The following is a 14,845-nucleotide window of genomic DNA, read 5'->3' as shown; positions in this document are numbered from 1 at the left end:
TGTCATTTTCTCTTTCTTGAATTCCTCTACCTGAGCCATTATCTTTGCAAGTTCAGATATTGATTGACCAAACGCTACACGGATCCTCTACCATTGGAAATTAAGTGAAGGCACGTTTGCAGAAAGAACAATTTCCTGAATAGTTATGTTAATTAAGGATTTCATGCCTATTTCCACAAAGAAAGACCTTGCTCCAGCCATGTTTTGCCAGCCTCCCCACACTTGATGCCAGGTAACAGGCTGAACATAAATCTACAATGGTCTCAGTCCCGCCACACTCCCACTTCTTTGTAGATGTGAACGTCACGTTTTTGTGGGTGAGGTGTCAACATGGTTTCCATCTGTCGATGGATTTATGGCAGACAGGACACCTAAGATTGTTTACCAGAAGTGTCAATGAGCTGTCACACTGGCTGCCGTAGGGCCGACCCAAGGGGGCAAAGTAGGACTCAAGTTCAAATAAATATAGTTGGCTATTTTGGGTGTGTGGTGCAAGATGTATTGTGATTTGTTGAAGCAGCACTTGCTGAACGAAACAGTATTGATCATCAAGGTGATGGAGATGAGCAGTCATATATTCCTTTCAGTATTAATCAGGTATTACATTACTCATCACATGAGCATAGTGCACCTAACCACCTCGGCTACACCCATATGTTTCTGCCACTGGCGACAGGGTCAGAGTTTTCCACAACACCAGAGGGACTTCTCAACTGTTCAACGCCACTGTCTGCCATTCCAAGGTGTCACCTTCTACCTTTGAGGTGACTCTTAATGCCCATTTTGGCTAACATTAACTAGATTAGAGGCCCAGTGCAGTCAAAAACTAGATTTTCCTGTGGCCAGTCACGAAAATGGTTCGAGTCACGTGACCGTGGTTTGCTATATAAAGCAGGCAGACAGGCATCCAGTCAGCGGCAGTCCTGTTAGCGAAAACAGTTTGTTGATGAGAGGTTGAAGGAGAATGGCAAGAATCGTGCAAGCTAACAGGCAGGCCACAAACAGGCAAATAACAGTGCAGTACAACAGTGGTGTGAAGAACGGCATCTCGGAATGCACAACTTGTCTGTCCTTGTCACGGATGGGCTATTGCAGCAGACGACGACACCGGGTTCCACTCCTATCAGCTAAAAACAAGAAGAAGCGGCTCCAGTGGGCACGCAATAACCAACACTGGAGAATTGAGGAGTGGAAAAACATTGCCTGGTCCGCCAAATCCCAGTTCCTGTTGCGTCATGTTGATGGCAGAGTCAGGATTTGGCGTATGCAGCATGAGTCCATGGCCCCATCCTGCCTGGTGTCAACGGTACAGGCTGGTGGCGGTGGTGTAATGGTGTGGGGAATGTTTTCCTGGCAACATTAGGTCCCTTGATAATAATTGTGCAACGTTTCCATGCCCCAAAGAATTCAGGCTGTTCTGGAGGCAAAGGGGGGGTCCGACCCGGTACTAGATGTACCTAATAAACTGTGTGTATATTTCCACACAATGAGGTTGGAATAATACTGTGAAAGTGATGATAATGCCCTTTTAGAGTAAGAGCTGTTTGAAAAGACCGCCAAAAATGTCTGCCTGTTTTGGTGGGATGGAGTTTTTGCCTGCCTGGTGTCATCACCAGGCGGTAAATTAGTTAATAGACCAACAAGAAAGAGAGTTCCAAACCTCTCTGCTAATAACAGCTCAAACCACTCTGACAGTCCGAGCAAAATTCTTGCTTGAGAAATTGCTCTTTGCTAAGAAGCTTTTTTTTTGTTTGTTTTTTGTTACCATTTTAATTGAAAACAATCACAGTATGTCACGATCGTTTACGGACGAGAAGGACCAAGGCGCAGCGTGATATGCATTCATATTTATTTACGTACTGAACACACGACAAAACAACAAACGAAACGTGAAGTCCAAGGTAGACAAATAACATACCTCACACGGAACAAGATCCCACACCCCACTAGTGCCAACAGGCTACCTAAGTATGGTCCCCAATCAGAGACAACGAGCTACAGCTGCCTCTGATTGGGAACCACCCTGGCCAACATAGATCTAAACGATCTAGAAACTAACATAGACACCCAACACAGAAAATACACACCCTGACTCAACAAATACCAGTCCCTAGAGTCAGGGCGTGACACAGTAAGGTACTTTTAATTGTTACCCATAAAGGATTTGATATTGAGATTAAAACGGCTGCATTGGACCTGTTGAAAGTTAAGTAATTCTAAGAGGAATGTTTGGGATGTGTCTGTGGAGGTCATCTGTGGGGTCAGAGTTGCCACATTTTATAGGCCATCAGTAACTTTCACTGTTGTGGCCAAGCATAAGTGGTCTGTGATTGGTCATTCTGACGGGGTGTGTGATTACCAGAAAAAGTATGTTAAAATAGAAACACAGTCACTCAATTCCTGCAGGGTGTCTGTCAGCACCATGGCAATAGTACTATTTAATTTTTTTTATTAAATATTAGTCTACTCTATTAACACCCACATAATTTCGATAATTACACAAGTTACAATTTATATTGTGTGGTTATTAAAGCCTCTTTATTTGAATGCATTTGTTTTAAGTCATTTTCAATATGTAAATGTTGGGTATATTACAAATATGAATATGGAAGAATGTAGAATATGTTTTATCATCATGTTAGAAGTGAATGTGTGTAGTATTTCCATAGCAGTCTGTATAAGAGAGAAGCAGGCCAGTAGGCCCTAGGGAATGTTACTTAAATGCACTTTACAGAACAAATTAATAATTCACTCCAAGACGTGTAAAGAAAAAGACGTTTATTTTCAATCTAGGAAGTGATGATGCAATGAGCATCTTAAAGGGGGACGGACGTTAGACAAAAATACTTTGGTACACTTGATTTTCCAACAGGGTTTATTTATCACCCTCTGGACTAGTAATTTTGTTGACCAAGCACTGTACTGTGGATGTTCATGTACATGCATTGGGTAAAATAATCTCACTTGAACTTTAAACATTCATATTTTTTATGTTGGACATATCAATTTTAGTATTTTTACATCTGTTTTCAAATTGAAATCAAATAATTTGAGTGGTAAAGGCCATTTCTTTGACGAATATTGCACACTGCAAATATTCATTCAGGCTCATAACATTTAACGTTAAAATACAAATTGCTGACTGTATTCAGAAAAAATAGGTCATCATCAGTGACAGTGTTCATATGATGTACAGTATAAAATGGTTAATACAAAAAGGCATATGTGATTCACAAACAAGTAAAATACTAAATGAACATGATAAAACCCAGAGTCTGGTGGTAGTTTCATATGATACAGATATTTAGTGACCATCACTGCTATTAAAATGAGTGCACTGGAGAAAAAAACTATTATTTCACATTTTTAGAAAAAGCATTTTGTTAAGGTTACATTTTTTACCTCAATCAAGTTATGGTTCTCACAACTCTCACAGGTTTAGTCCTAAAGAAACAGAATGTTTGATGGCAATGTTCCACTTTTATTTTTATTTTATATATTTATAGCGCGTGAGTGAGAGTGTAATGCTCCTGTTTGAACCGATAGATATCAAAGTGAACAACATCAAAAAGGTTTGAATCTATATACTTTCCTCTTTAAATGCATGGTGCAAATGTAACTGCAGGTTCTTGCGACCATTACAGAGGTTGGCGGCACCTTAATTGGGGATGACGGGCTCATAGTAATGGCTGGAACGGAATCGATGGAATGGTATCAAATACACTAACACCATGGTTTCTATTTGGTTGATACCATTCCATTCACTCCATTCCAACCATTATTATGAGCCGTCCTCCCCTCAGCTGCCTCCTGTGGACCATTATCATAAGAGATCACTACAATAAAAGTGAAACTCAACGTATAAAGTGCAAAGGGAGGTTTCAATAAATGCACTGGGACGCACTGTAGGCAATATACAAATACTCTTAAAATGCTTATTCCTTTTGTCCTTTACTTCCTCCTTGTTTTCCCCACCTCCTTTCCTGCCTCCCTCCTAAGGACACGTGATCCTTCCAGGAACATTTTGTACAGTATTTGGGCATGGCCATAGTTATGAACTTCTATATTTACACTGCATGTTGTCACTATACATTCAGGTGGTGTGGATGTCTACTCTACTAGCAGGTGTGACTGGCTGGCGTCCGCCTCTACCGAAGCTACGATTTATTCAGTTGCATCTCAAAACAAACAACAACAACGACAACAGATAAAAAATGACCTCAGACAAGGATACTGCCACAATAATGTGAGAAAATTATCTTAATAGTTTGCTACCTAACATGTTACACGTTTAGTTTACTGTATTTGTGATGAGTGAAAATTACCTTTTTTCCCCTAGTATTTCCGAACAGCAAACACCTTCTCGATTCTCCACAATCAACAGAAAGGTAATTAACATAGAACAACATGTTCTATCTCAAAATATTACCTGAACTGAGATCACCACCCACTACAGCCACGACAACAACGGTAACAACAACATGATAAAAATAAAAATAAAAAATACAGAGAGAAAAAACTACAACAACCCAATGACAATATATATACTGTAGCTCTCATCTTCATCATTATCATAGAAACCAAACCAGAATATTCCTAGTGTGGATACATAGAACAATGTAAACCTGGTTCTACCACTATCAAAGTTAGCAAATATATGATAACAACATAGAAAGCACGTCAATCAGCATGTCCTCTCACAGAGAGTGCTCACATCATCGTTTCTACAATGGTGTGGGTGGGCTTGATCAGGCCGTTGTTCCCATTGGGGTCCAGAGGCTGGGTCAGCTCGCTGCCCTTCACGCTGTACTCTTTGGGGCGAGAACTCGCACCTCCCTTTACTGGGGCCGCCACCGCCTTAATCCTCTGTGGGGAGGAGAGGAGAAATCTTTATATAATGCCATAAAATCATATTACATGGTATACTGTATCATGTGGATATCTTATGTGGATATCTTATATCTTGTGTGCCATATCATACAAGTTATGCAATTGTATACCGCATGCCATTACCACAATTGCTGCACTTCCTTGCAGGCAGTGCTTCTATTCATACAACTAGTTAACCCTTTATCAATGATTTGGGACATCTTCTAGGTTATCTAGCATCATCTTTTGTGTTTGCGTACCTCGATGAGCGGTCCGTCGGACTGGAAGATCTTGATGACCATTACCATGGGGATGCAGATCATAGAGGCCAGGGCCAGAGACCAGCCCAGGCCGATGGACCAGTCTGGGTACTCATACACCTTGTTATAGGTCAGGGGCTTGTACTTCACCAACGAGAAGATAAAACAACCCTGGGAACAACAACAAGAAAAATTGTTTAGGACATGGTCCCTTATGGAGACATTCTACAGTACTCTTCACTCTGATCCAATAGGTTCCTCATGTTTTCAGAACCACAACACAACAGTGTTGGACTGTTGAACACTTTGTAACATTGTTGGGCTGTTGAACACTTTGTAACAGTGTTGGGCTGTTGAACACTTTGTAACAGTGTTGGACTGTTGAACACGTTGTAACAGTGTTGGGCTGTTGAACACGTTGTAACAGTGTTGGGCTGTTGAACACGTTGTAACAGTGTTGGGCTGTTGAACACTTTGTAACAGTGTTGGGCTGTTGAACACTTTGAAACAGTGTTGGGCTATTGAACACTTTGTAACAGTGTTGGGCTATTGAACACTTTGTAACAGTGTTGGGCTGTTGAACACTTTGTAACAGTGTTGGGCTGTTGAACACTTTGTAACAGTGTTGGGCTGTTGAACACTTTGTAACAGTGTTGGGCTGTTGAACACTTTGTAACAGTGTTGGGCTGTTGAACACTTTGTAACAGTGTTGGGCTGTTGAACACTTTGTAACAGTGTTGGGCTGTTGAACACTTTGTAACAGTGTTGGGCTGTTGAACACTTTGTAACAGTGTTGGGCTGTTGAACACTTTGTAACAGTGTTGGGCTATTGAACACTTTGTAACAGTGTTGGGCTGTTGAACACTTTGTAACAGTGTTGGGCTGTTGAACACTTTGTAACAGTGTTGGGCTGTTGAACACTTTGTAACAGTGTTGGGCTGTTGAACACTTTGTAACAGTGTTGGGCTGTTGAACACTTTGTAACAGTGTTGGGCTGTTGAACACTTTGTACCAGTGTTGGGCTGTTGAACACTTTGTACCAGTGTTGGGCTGTTGAACACTTTGTAACAGTGTTGGGCTGTTGAACACTTTGTAACAGTGTTGGGCTATTGAACACTTTGTAACAGTGTTGGGCTGTTGAACACTTTGTAACAGTGTTGGGCTGTTGAACACTTTGTAACAGTGTTGGGCTGTTGAACACTTTGTAACAGTGTTGGGCTGTTGAACACTGTAACATTGTTGGGCTGTTGAACACTTTGTAACAGTGTTGGGCTATTGAACACTTTGTAACAGTGTTGGGCTGTTGAACACTTTGTAACAGTGTTGGGCTGTTGAACACTTTGTAACAGTGTTGGGCTATTGAACACTCTGTAACATTGTTGGGCTGTTGAACACTAACATTGTTGGGCTGTTGAACACTTTGTAACATTGTTGGGCTGTTGAACACTAACATTGTTGGGCTGTTGAACACTTTGTAACAGTGTTGGGCTGTTGAACACTTTGTAACATTGTTGGGCTGTTGAACACTTTGTAACAGTGTTGGGCTATTGAACACTTTGTAACAGTGTTGGGCTGTTGAACACTTTGTAACATTGTTGGGCTGTTGAACACTTTGTAACAGTGTTGGGCTATTGAACACTTTGTAACAGTGTTGGGCTGTTGAACACTGTAACATTGTTGGGCTGTTGAACACTTTGTAACAGTGTTGGTCTATTGAACACTTTGTAACAGTGTTGGGCTATTGAACACTTTGTAACAGTGTTGGGCTATTGAACACTTTGTAACAGTGTTGGGCTGTTGAACACTGTAACATTGTTGGGCTGTTGAACACTTCGTAACAGTGTTGGGCTATTGAACACTTTGTAACAGTGTTGGGCTATTGAACACTTTGTAACAGTGTTGGGCTATTGAACACTTTGTAACAGTGTTGGGCTATTGAACACTTTGTAACAGTGTTGGGCTATTGAACACTTTGTAACAGTGTTGGGCTATTGAACACTTTGTAACAGTGTTGGGCTATTGAACACTTTGTAACAGTGTTGGGCTGTTGAACACTTTGTAACAGTGTTGGGCTGTTGAACACTTTGTAACAGTGTTGGGCTGTTGAACACTTTGTAACAGTGTTGGGCTGTTGAACACTTTGTAACATTGTTGGGCTGTTGAACACTTTGTAACAGTGTTGGGCTATTGAACACTTTGTAACAGTGTTGGGCTGTTGAACACTGTAACATTGTTGGGCTGTTGAACACTTTGTAACAGTGTTGGGCTATTGAACACTTTGTAACAGTGTTGGGCTATTGAACACTTTGTAACAGTGTTGGGCTATTGAACACTTTGTAACAGTGTTGGGCTGTTGAACACTGTAACATTGTTGGGCTATTGAACACTTTGTAACAGTGTTGGGCTATTGAACACTTTGTAACAGTGTTGGGCTATTGAACACTTTGTAACAGTGTTGGGCTATTGAACAATTTGTAACAGTGTTGGGCTATTGAACACTTTGTAACAGTGTTGGGCTATTGAACACTTTGTAACAGTGTTGGGCTGTTGAACACTTTGTAACAGTGTTGGGCTATTGAACACTTTGTAACAGTGTTGGGCTGTTGAACACTTTGTAACAGTGTTGGGCTGTTGAACACTTTGTAACAGTGTTGGGCTGTTGAACACTTTGTAACAGTGTTGGGCTGTTGAACACTTTGTAACATTGTTGGGCTATTGAACACTTTGTAACAGTGTTGGGCTGTTGAACACTTTGTAACAGTGTTGGGCTGTTGAACACTTTGTAACAGTGTTGGGCTGTTGAACACTTTGTAACAGTGTTGGTCTATTGAACACTTTGTAACAGTGTTGGGCTATTGAACACTTTGTAACAGTGTTGGGCTATTGAACACTCTGTAACATTGTTGGGCTGTTGAACACTTTGTAACATTGTTGGGCTGTTGAACACTAACATTGTTGGGCTGTTGAACACTTTGTAACAGTGTTGGGCTGTTGAACACTTTGTAACAGTGTTGGGCTGTTGAACACTTTGTAACAGTGTTGGGCTATTGAACACTTTGTAACAGTGTTGGGCTATTGAACACTTTGTAACAGTGTTGGGCTATTGAACACTTTGTAACAGTGTTGGGCTGTTGAACACTGTAACATTGTTGGGCTGTTGAACACTTTGTAACAGTGTTGGGCTATTGAACACTTTGTAACATTGTTGGGCTATTGAACACTTTGTAACAGTGTTGGGCTATTGAACACTTTGTAACAGTGTTGGGCTATTGAACACTTTGTAACATTGTTGGGCTTTTGAACACTTTGTAACAGTGTTGGGCTATTGAACACTTTGTAACAGTGTTGGGCTATTGAACACTTTGTAACAGTGTTGGGCTATTGAACACTTTGTAACAGTGTTGGGCTATTGAACACTTTGTAACAGTGTTGGGCTATTGAACACTCTGTAACAGTGTTGGGCTATTGAACACTCTGTAACAGTGTTGGGCTGTTGAACACTAACATTGTTGGGCTGTTGAACACTTTGTAACATTGTTGGGCTGTTGAACACTAACATTGTTGGGCTGTTGAACACTTTGTAACAGTGTTGGGCTATTGAACACTTTGTAACAGTGTTGGGCTATTGAACACTTTGTAACAGTGTTGGGCTGTTGAACACTTTGTAACAGTGTTGGGCTGTTGAACACTTTGTAACAGTGTTGGGCTGTTGAACACTTTGTAACAGTGTTGGGCTATTGAACACTTTGTAACAGTGTTGGGCTATTGAACACTTTGTAACAGTGTTGGGCTATTGAACACTTTGTAACAGTGTTGGGCTATTGAACACTTTGTAACAGTGTTGGGCTATTGAACACTTTGTAACAGTGTTGGGCTGTTGAACACTCTGTAACAGTGTTGGGCTATTGAACACTTTGTAACAGTGTTGGGCTATTGAACACTTTGTAACAGTGTTGGGCTATTGAACACTTTGTAACAGTGTTGGGCTATTGAACACTCTGTAACAGTGTTGGGCTGTTGAACACTTTGTAACAGTGTTGGGCTGTTGAACACTAACATTGTTGGGCTGTTGAACACTTTGTAACAGTGTTGGGGTATTGAACACTTTGTAACAGTGTTGGGCTATTGAACACTTTGTAACAGTGTTGGGCTATTGAACACTTTGTAACATTGTTGGGCTATTGAACACTTTGTAACATTGTTGGGCTGTTGAACACTAACATTGTTGGGCTGTTGAACACTTTGTAACAGTGTTGGGCTGTTGAACACTTTGTAACAGTGTTGGGCTGTTGAACACTTTGTAACAGTGTTGGGCTGTTGAACACTTTGTAACATTGTTGGGCTGTTGAACACTAACATTGTTGGGCTGTTGAACACTTTGTAACAGTGTTGGGCTGTTGAACACTTTGTAACAGTGTTGGGCTGTTGAACACTTTGTAACAGTGTTGGGCTATTGAACACTTTGTAACAGTGTTGGGCTATTGAACACTTTGTAACAGTGTTGGGCTATTGAACACTTTGTAACAGTGTTGGGCTGTTGAACACTTTGTAACAGTGTTGGGCTGTTGAACACTTTGTAACAGTGTTGGGCTGTTGAACACTTTGTAACAGTGTTGGGCTGTTGAACACTTTGTAACAGTGTTGGGCTGTTGAACACTAACATTGTTGGGCTGTTGAACACTTTGTAACAGTGTTGGGCTATTGAACACTTTGTAACAGTGTTGGGCTATTGAACACTTTGTAACAGTGTTGGGCTATTGAACACTTTGTAACAGTGTTGGGCTATTGAACACTTTGTAACATTGTTGGGCTGTTGAACACTTTGTAACAGTGTTGGGCTATTGAACACTTTGTAACAGTGTTGGGCTATTGAACACCTTGTAACAGTGTTGGGCTATTGAACACTTTGTAACAGTGTTGGGCTATTGAACACTCTGTAACAGTGTTGGGCTATTGAACACTCTGTAACAGTGTTGGGCTGTTGAACACTAACATTGTTGGGCTGTTGAACACTTTGTAACATTGTTGGGCTGTTGAACACTAACATTGTTGGGCTGTTGAACACTTTGTAACAGTGTTGGGCTATTGAACACTTTGTAACAGTGTTGGGCTATTGAACACTTTGTAACAGTGTTGGGCTGTTGAACACTAACATTGTTGGGCTGTTGAACACTTTGTAACAGTGTTGGGCTATTGAACACTTTGTAACAGTGTTGGGCTATTGAACACTTTGTAACAGTGTTGGGCTATTGAACACTTTGTAACAGTGTTGGGCTATTGAACACTTTGTAACATTGTTGGGCTTTTGAACACTTTGTAACAGTGTTGGGCTATTGAACACTTTGTAACAGTGTTGGGCTATTGAACACTTTGTAACAGTGTTGGGCTATTGAACACTTTGTAACAGTGTTGGGCTATTGAACACTTTGTAACAGTGTTGGGCTATTGAACACTCTGTAACAGTGTTGGGCTATTGAACACTCTGTAACAGTGTTGGGCTATTGAACACTCTGTAACAGTGTTGGGCTGTTGAACACTAACATTGTTGGGCTGTTGAACACTTTGTAACATTGTTGGGCTGTTGAACACTAACATTGTTGGGCTGTTGAACACTTTGTAACAGTGTTGGGCTATTGAACACTTTGTAACAGTGTTGGGCTATTGAACACTTTGTAACAGTGTTGGGCTATTGAACACTTTGTAACAGTGTTGGGCTGTTGAACACTTTGTAACAGTGTTGGGCTGTTGAACACTTTGTAACAGTGTTGGGCTATTGAACACTTTGTAACAGTGTTGGGCTATTGAACACTTTGTAACAGTGTTGGGCTATTGAACACTTTGTAACAGTGTTGGGCTATTGAACACTTTGTAACAGTGTTGGGCTGTTGAACACTCTGTAACAGTGTTGGGCTATTGAACACTTTGTAACAGTGTTGGGCTATTGAACACTTTGTAACAGTGTTGGGCTATTGAACACTTTGTAACAGTGTTGGGCTATTGAACACTCTGTAACAGTGTTGGGCTGTTGAACACTTTGTAACAGTGTTGGGCTGTTGAACACTTTGTAACAGTGTTGGGCTGTTGAACACTTTGTAACAGTGTTGGGCTGTTGAACACTAACATTGTTGGGCTGTTGAACACTTTGTAACAGTGTTGGGGTATTGAACACTTTGTAACAGTGTTGGGCTATTGAACACTTTGTAACAGTGTTGGGCTATTGAACACTTTGTAACATTGTTGGGCTATTGAACACTTTGTAACATTGTTGGGCTGTTGAACACTAACATTGTTGGGCTGTTGAACACTTTGTAACATTGTTGGGCTGTTGAACACTAACATTGTTGAGCTGTTGAACACTTTGTAACAGTGTTGGGCTATTGAACACATTGTAACAGTGTTGGGCTATTGAACACTTTGTAACAGTGTTGGGCTATTGAACACTTTGTAACAGTGTTGGGCTATTGAACACTCTGTAACAGTGTTGGGCTGTTGAACACTTTGTAACAGTGTTGGGCTATTGAACACTTTGTAACAGTGTTGGGCTATTGAACACTTTGTAACAGTGTTGGGCTATTGAACACTTTGTAACAGTGTTGGGCTATTGAACACTTTGTAACAGTGTTGGGCTATTGAACACTTTGTAACAGTGTTGGGCTGTTGAACACTTTGTAACAGTGTTGGGCTGTTGAACACTAACATTGTTGGGCTGTTGAACACTTTGTAACAGTGTTGGGGTATTGAACACTTTGTAACAGTGTTGGGCTATTGAACACTTTGTAACAGTGTTGGGCTATTGAACACTTTGTAACATTGTTGGGCTATTGAACACTTTGTAACATTGTTGGGCTGTTGAACACTAACATTGTTGGGCTGTTGAACACTTTGTAACATTGTTGGGCTGTTGAACACTAACATTGTTGGGCTGTTGAACACTTTGTAACAGTGTTGGGCTATTGAACACTTTGTAACAGTGTTGGGCTGTTGAACACTTTGTAACAGTGTTGGGCTGTTGAACACTTTGTAACAGTGTTGGGCTGTTGAACACTTTGTAACAGTGTTGGGCTGTTGAACACTAACATTGTTGGGCTGTTGAACACTTTGTAACAGTGTTGGGCTGTTGAACACTTTGTAACAGTGTTGGGCTATTGAACACTTTGTAACAGTGTTGGGCTATTGAACACTTTGTAACAGTGTTGGGCTATTGAACACTTTGTAACAGTGTTGGGCTATTGAACACTTTGTAACAGTGTTGGGCTATTGAACACTTTGTAACAGTGTTGGGCTATTGAACACTTTGTAACAGTGTTGGGCTATTGAACACTTTGTAACAGTGTTGGGATGTGGAACACTTTGTAACAGTGTTGGGCTATTGAACACTTTGTAACAGTGTTGGGCTGTTGATCACACTGTAACTGTGTTGGTCTGTTGATCACGCTGTAACTGTGTTGGGCTGTTGATCACGCTGTAACTGTGTTGGGCTGTTGAACACTCACCGCACAGAGGACGGGAGTGATAAAGGTCCAGCTCCATTTCATCCATGGGTTTGGTCGGTAGCCAATCATGTCTTCAATTGCATCATAGAAATTATCAGCGCCTGTCAACGATACATAAGAACAGACTTGTAAGAGACAAACTCCTAGTCTCCTATACACTAAAGATAACCATCATATAAAACCTGTGCATTTTCTTCAACAAAAAACAGAATCAGTATCTCTTCATCTCTAGACCAATGACAAGAGCTTCAGTCCAGGATGTGGCGCCATCATAGCCTCTATAAACACCGTAATCTACCTATCGGCTTTTCCATGAAGTCACATATTATGGCATAAACAATCTCTCTGTAGGGGCTGGATTCAATCCATATCACAGAAGCATCACGGAAGATCTGCACTATAGCTCAATTTAAAGTTAAGGGCAATGTTCCTGCTTTAGCGTAGACAGCATTCACGGTAAACGCTGCATACGTCAGCTCAATCGGAAATTACCTTTACATTTTAACACAGATCTTCCGCGATACTTCCGTGATACAGATTGAATCCAGCCCTAGTTTACTGTTAACCGTTACAAAACTAGGAACAGGTTCCACTCAGCAATGACAGACAACCTATGTGCCATTGCATCATAAACGATTCTTAGCAATACCAGCATGCTTTCTCTCTTAATAACAGCTATAACAGCGTTTCTAATAACACCTCTAGGGATGGCAGCTGGGTCGTTGTGCTCCTGTTCACCTCTTCATTATAAAGGTCATTGTGATGAGGTGGCATAGTTCTTAGTAATTTGCCTTCAATAGAAGCCAATGGGCCGTGCGTAGAAGCAAATTCAAGTGATTTACGATTGGCGTGAAAGGGAACAAGGTTATTGTTTACCCCAAGCGAGGTCATAACGCATCTGTTATTGTTGTTGTTGTTGTTTAACCCTTTAAAAACACAGTATCTTAACATTTGTTCCCTAAATGTAGGCTACACACTTTATTTGGCAAAAAGGACAAATAAACGTACCATAAACCCAGGCTACAGCAATACATTCAAAGAATGCAACCCACAAAAGGCACACACCACTGGCTGCATAGTAGTCAAAGAGTTGAAACACATACATGCCACCCTGAAAAGAAAGAACATAGCAAAAGTTAGTTTCCTAAAAGAAAGAGAGTGAGAGAGAAATACAGAGAGGGAGAGTGGTGGGGTGGGCATGGGTAGGAAAAAGTGGAGGAGGTTGATACATAAGAATGCTGGCGCTGGGCCAATGAAAGGAGAGTTCAACAGGTGGTGAGATGTGAGATATAATTGAAGTAAAGTTAACTGCTAACTGGAACATAGAATTCCAAATTGTTCTATTCATGATGTCAAGCACACAGGATGTGATATGAGAGGTCGGTAGCAGAAACCCCATATTTGATCGCAAAATTGTGACAACGGCAAAGCATGTGGAAAAAGTATTGTGATGTTATTTTATATGCTAACCTGAAATGTGTATAGTAGAAATGACAGTGTGTATCGTTAGCTTATATTGAAGATATGTTTCTGTAGGTAAACATAATTTCATTACAATAGTCCCAGAAGTGATAGTATGTCAAGGTGTCTTAAATGTAAGGTAAGAACAACATGTAATGCATAGAGATACATTGAAGTGCTGTTGGTGTACTTACTTTCGTTACCATGGTAAGTCCCAAAAGATAGCTTATGCAGCACATCACAGCTATAAAGATCTCACGGCGGTAACCCGTCCTTAGGACGGCTGGATACAGATCGACCAGGGAGGTGATCTGTCCTTCCACCTCCACAAACTGGGGAGACAGAAAGCAAGACATCAACCTTAGTGTCCCACCAGAACTCTGATGTCCATTCCCACTATAATTGGTATTGCTTTTAAGCCTTATTACACAAACATGAATACTAAATACATTATAAAGTAACAACCTATATTTTTAGCCCTGGATCTCATATGAGCATATACCCTGAGTGTACAAATAATTAAGAACACCTTCCTAATATTGAGATGTACCCCCTTTTGCCCTCAGAACAGCCTAAATTCGTCAGGGCATGGACTCTACAATGTGTTGAAAGCACTCCACAGGGATGCTGGCCCATGTTTCTCCAATGATTCCCACAGTAGTGTCTGTCAAGTTGGCTGGATGCTGGACCATTCTTGACACACACGGGAAATGTTGAGCATGAAAATTCCAGCAGTGTTGCAGTTCTTGACCCACTCAAACC

At 40.9% G+C, this 14,845-nt stretch overlaps 1 protein-coding gene across 2 annotated transcripts in view; it reads right to left on the bottom strand.

Annotated features, from left to right (window-relative positions):
* Positions 1-2,763: 2,763 nt before the first annotated feature.
* Positions 2,764-14,845, bottom strand: part of slc6a6a (solute carrier family 6 member 6a) — a 39,259-nt gene continuing 27,177 nt past the window's right edge. For both annotated transcript variants that reach the window (XM_041855783.2, XM_041855782.2), the window contains exons 10-14: positions 14,278-14,415; positions 13,631-13,733; positions 12,623-12,723; positions 5,130-5,300; positions 2,764-4,866 (exon numbers count right to left, since the gene is read on the bottom strand). In XM_041855783.2, coding sequence (XP_041711717.1) covers positions 4,711-4,866; positions 5,130-5,300; positions 12,623-12,723; positions 13,631-13,733; positions 14,278-14,415 — 669 coding nt within the window. In that variant the 3' untranslated portion in view covers positions 2,764-4,710. The remainder of the gene's footprint in view (positions 4,867-5,129; positions 5,301-12,622; positions 12,724-13,630; positions 13,734-14,277; positions 14,416-14,845) is intronic.

Source organism: Coregonus clupeaformis, chromosome 30 (genome assembly GCF_020615455.1).
Source record: "Coregonus clupeaformis isolate EN_2021a chromosome 30, ASM2061545v1, whole genome shotgun sequence".
Taxonomy (NCBI): Eukaryota; Metazoa; Chordata; class Actinopteri; order Salmoniformes; family Salmonidae; genus Coregonus; species Coregonus clupeaformis.
Note: the sequence above shows the minus strand (reverse complement) of the source record. Positions and strands in the feature narration are given on the sequence as shown.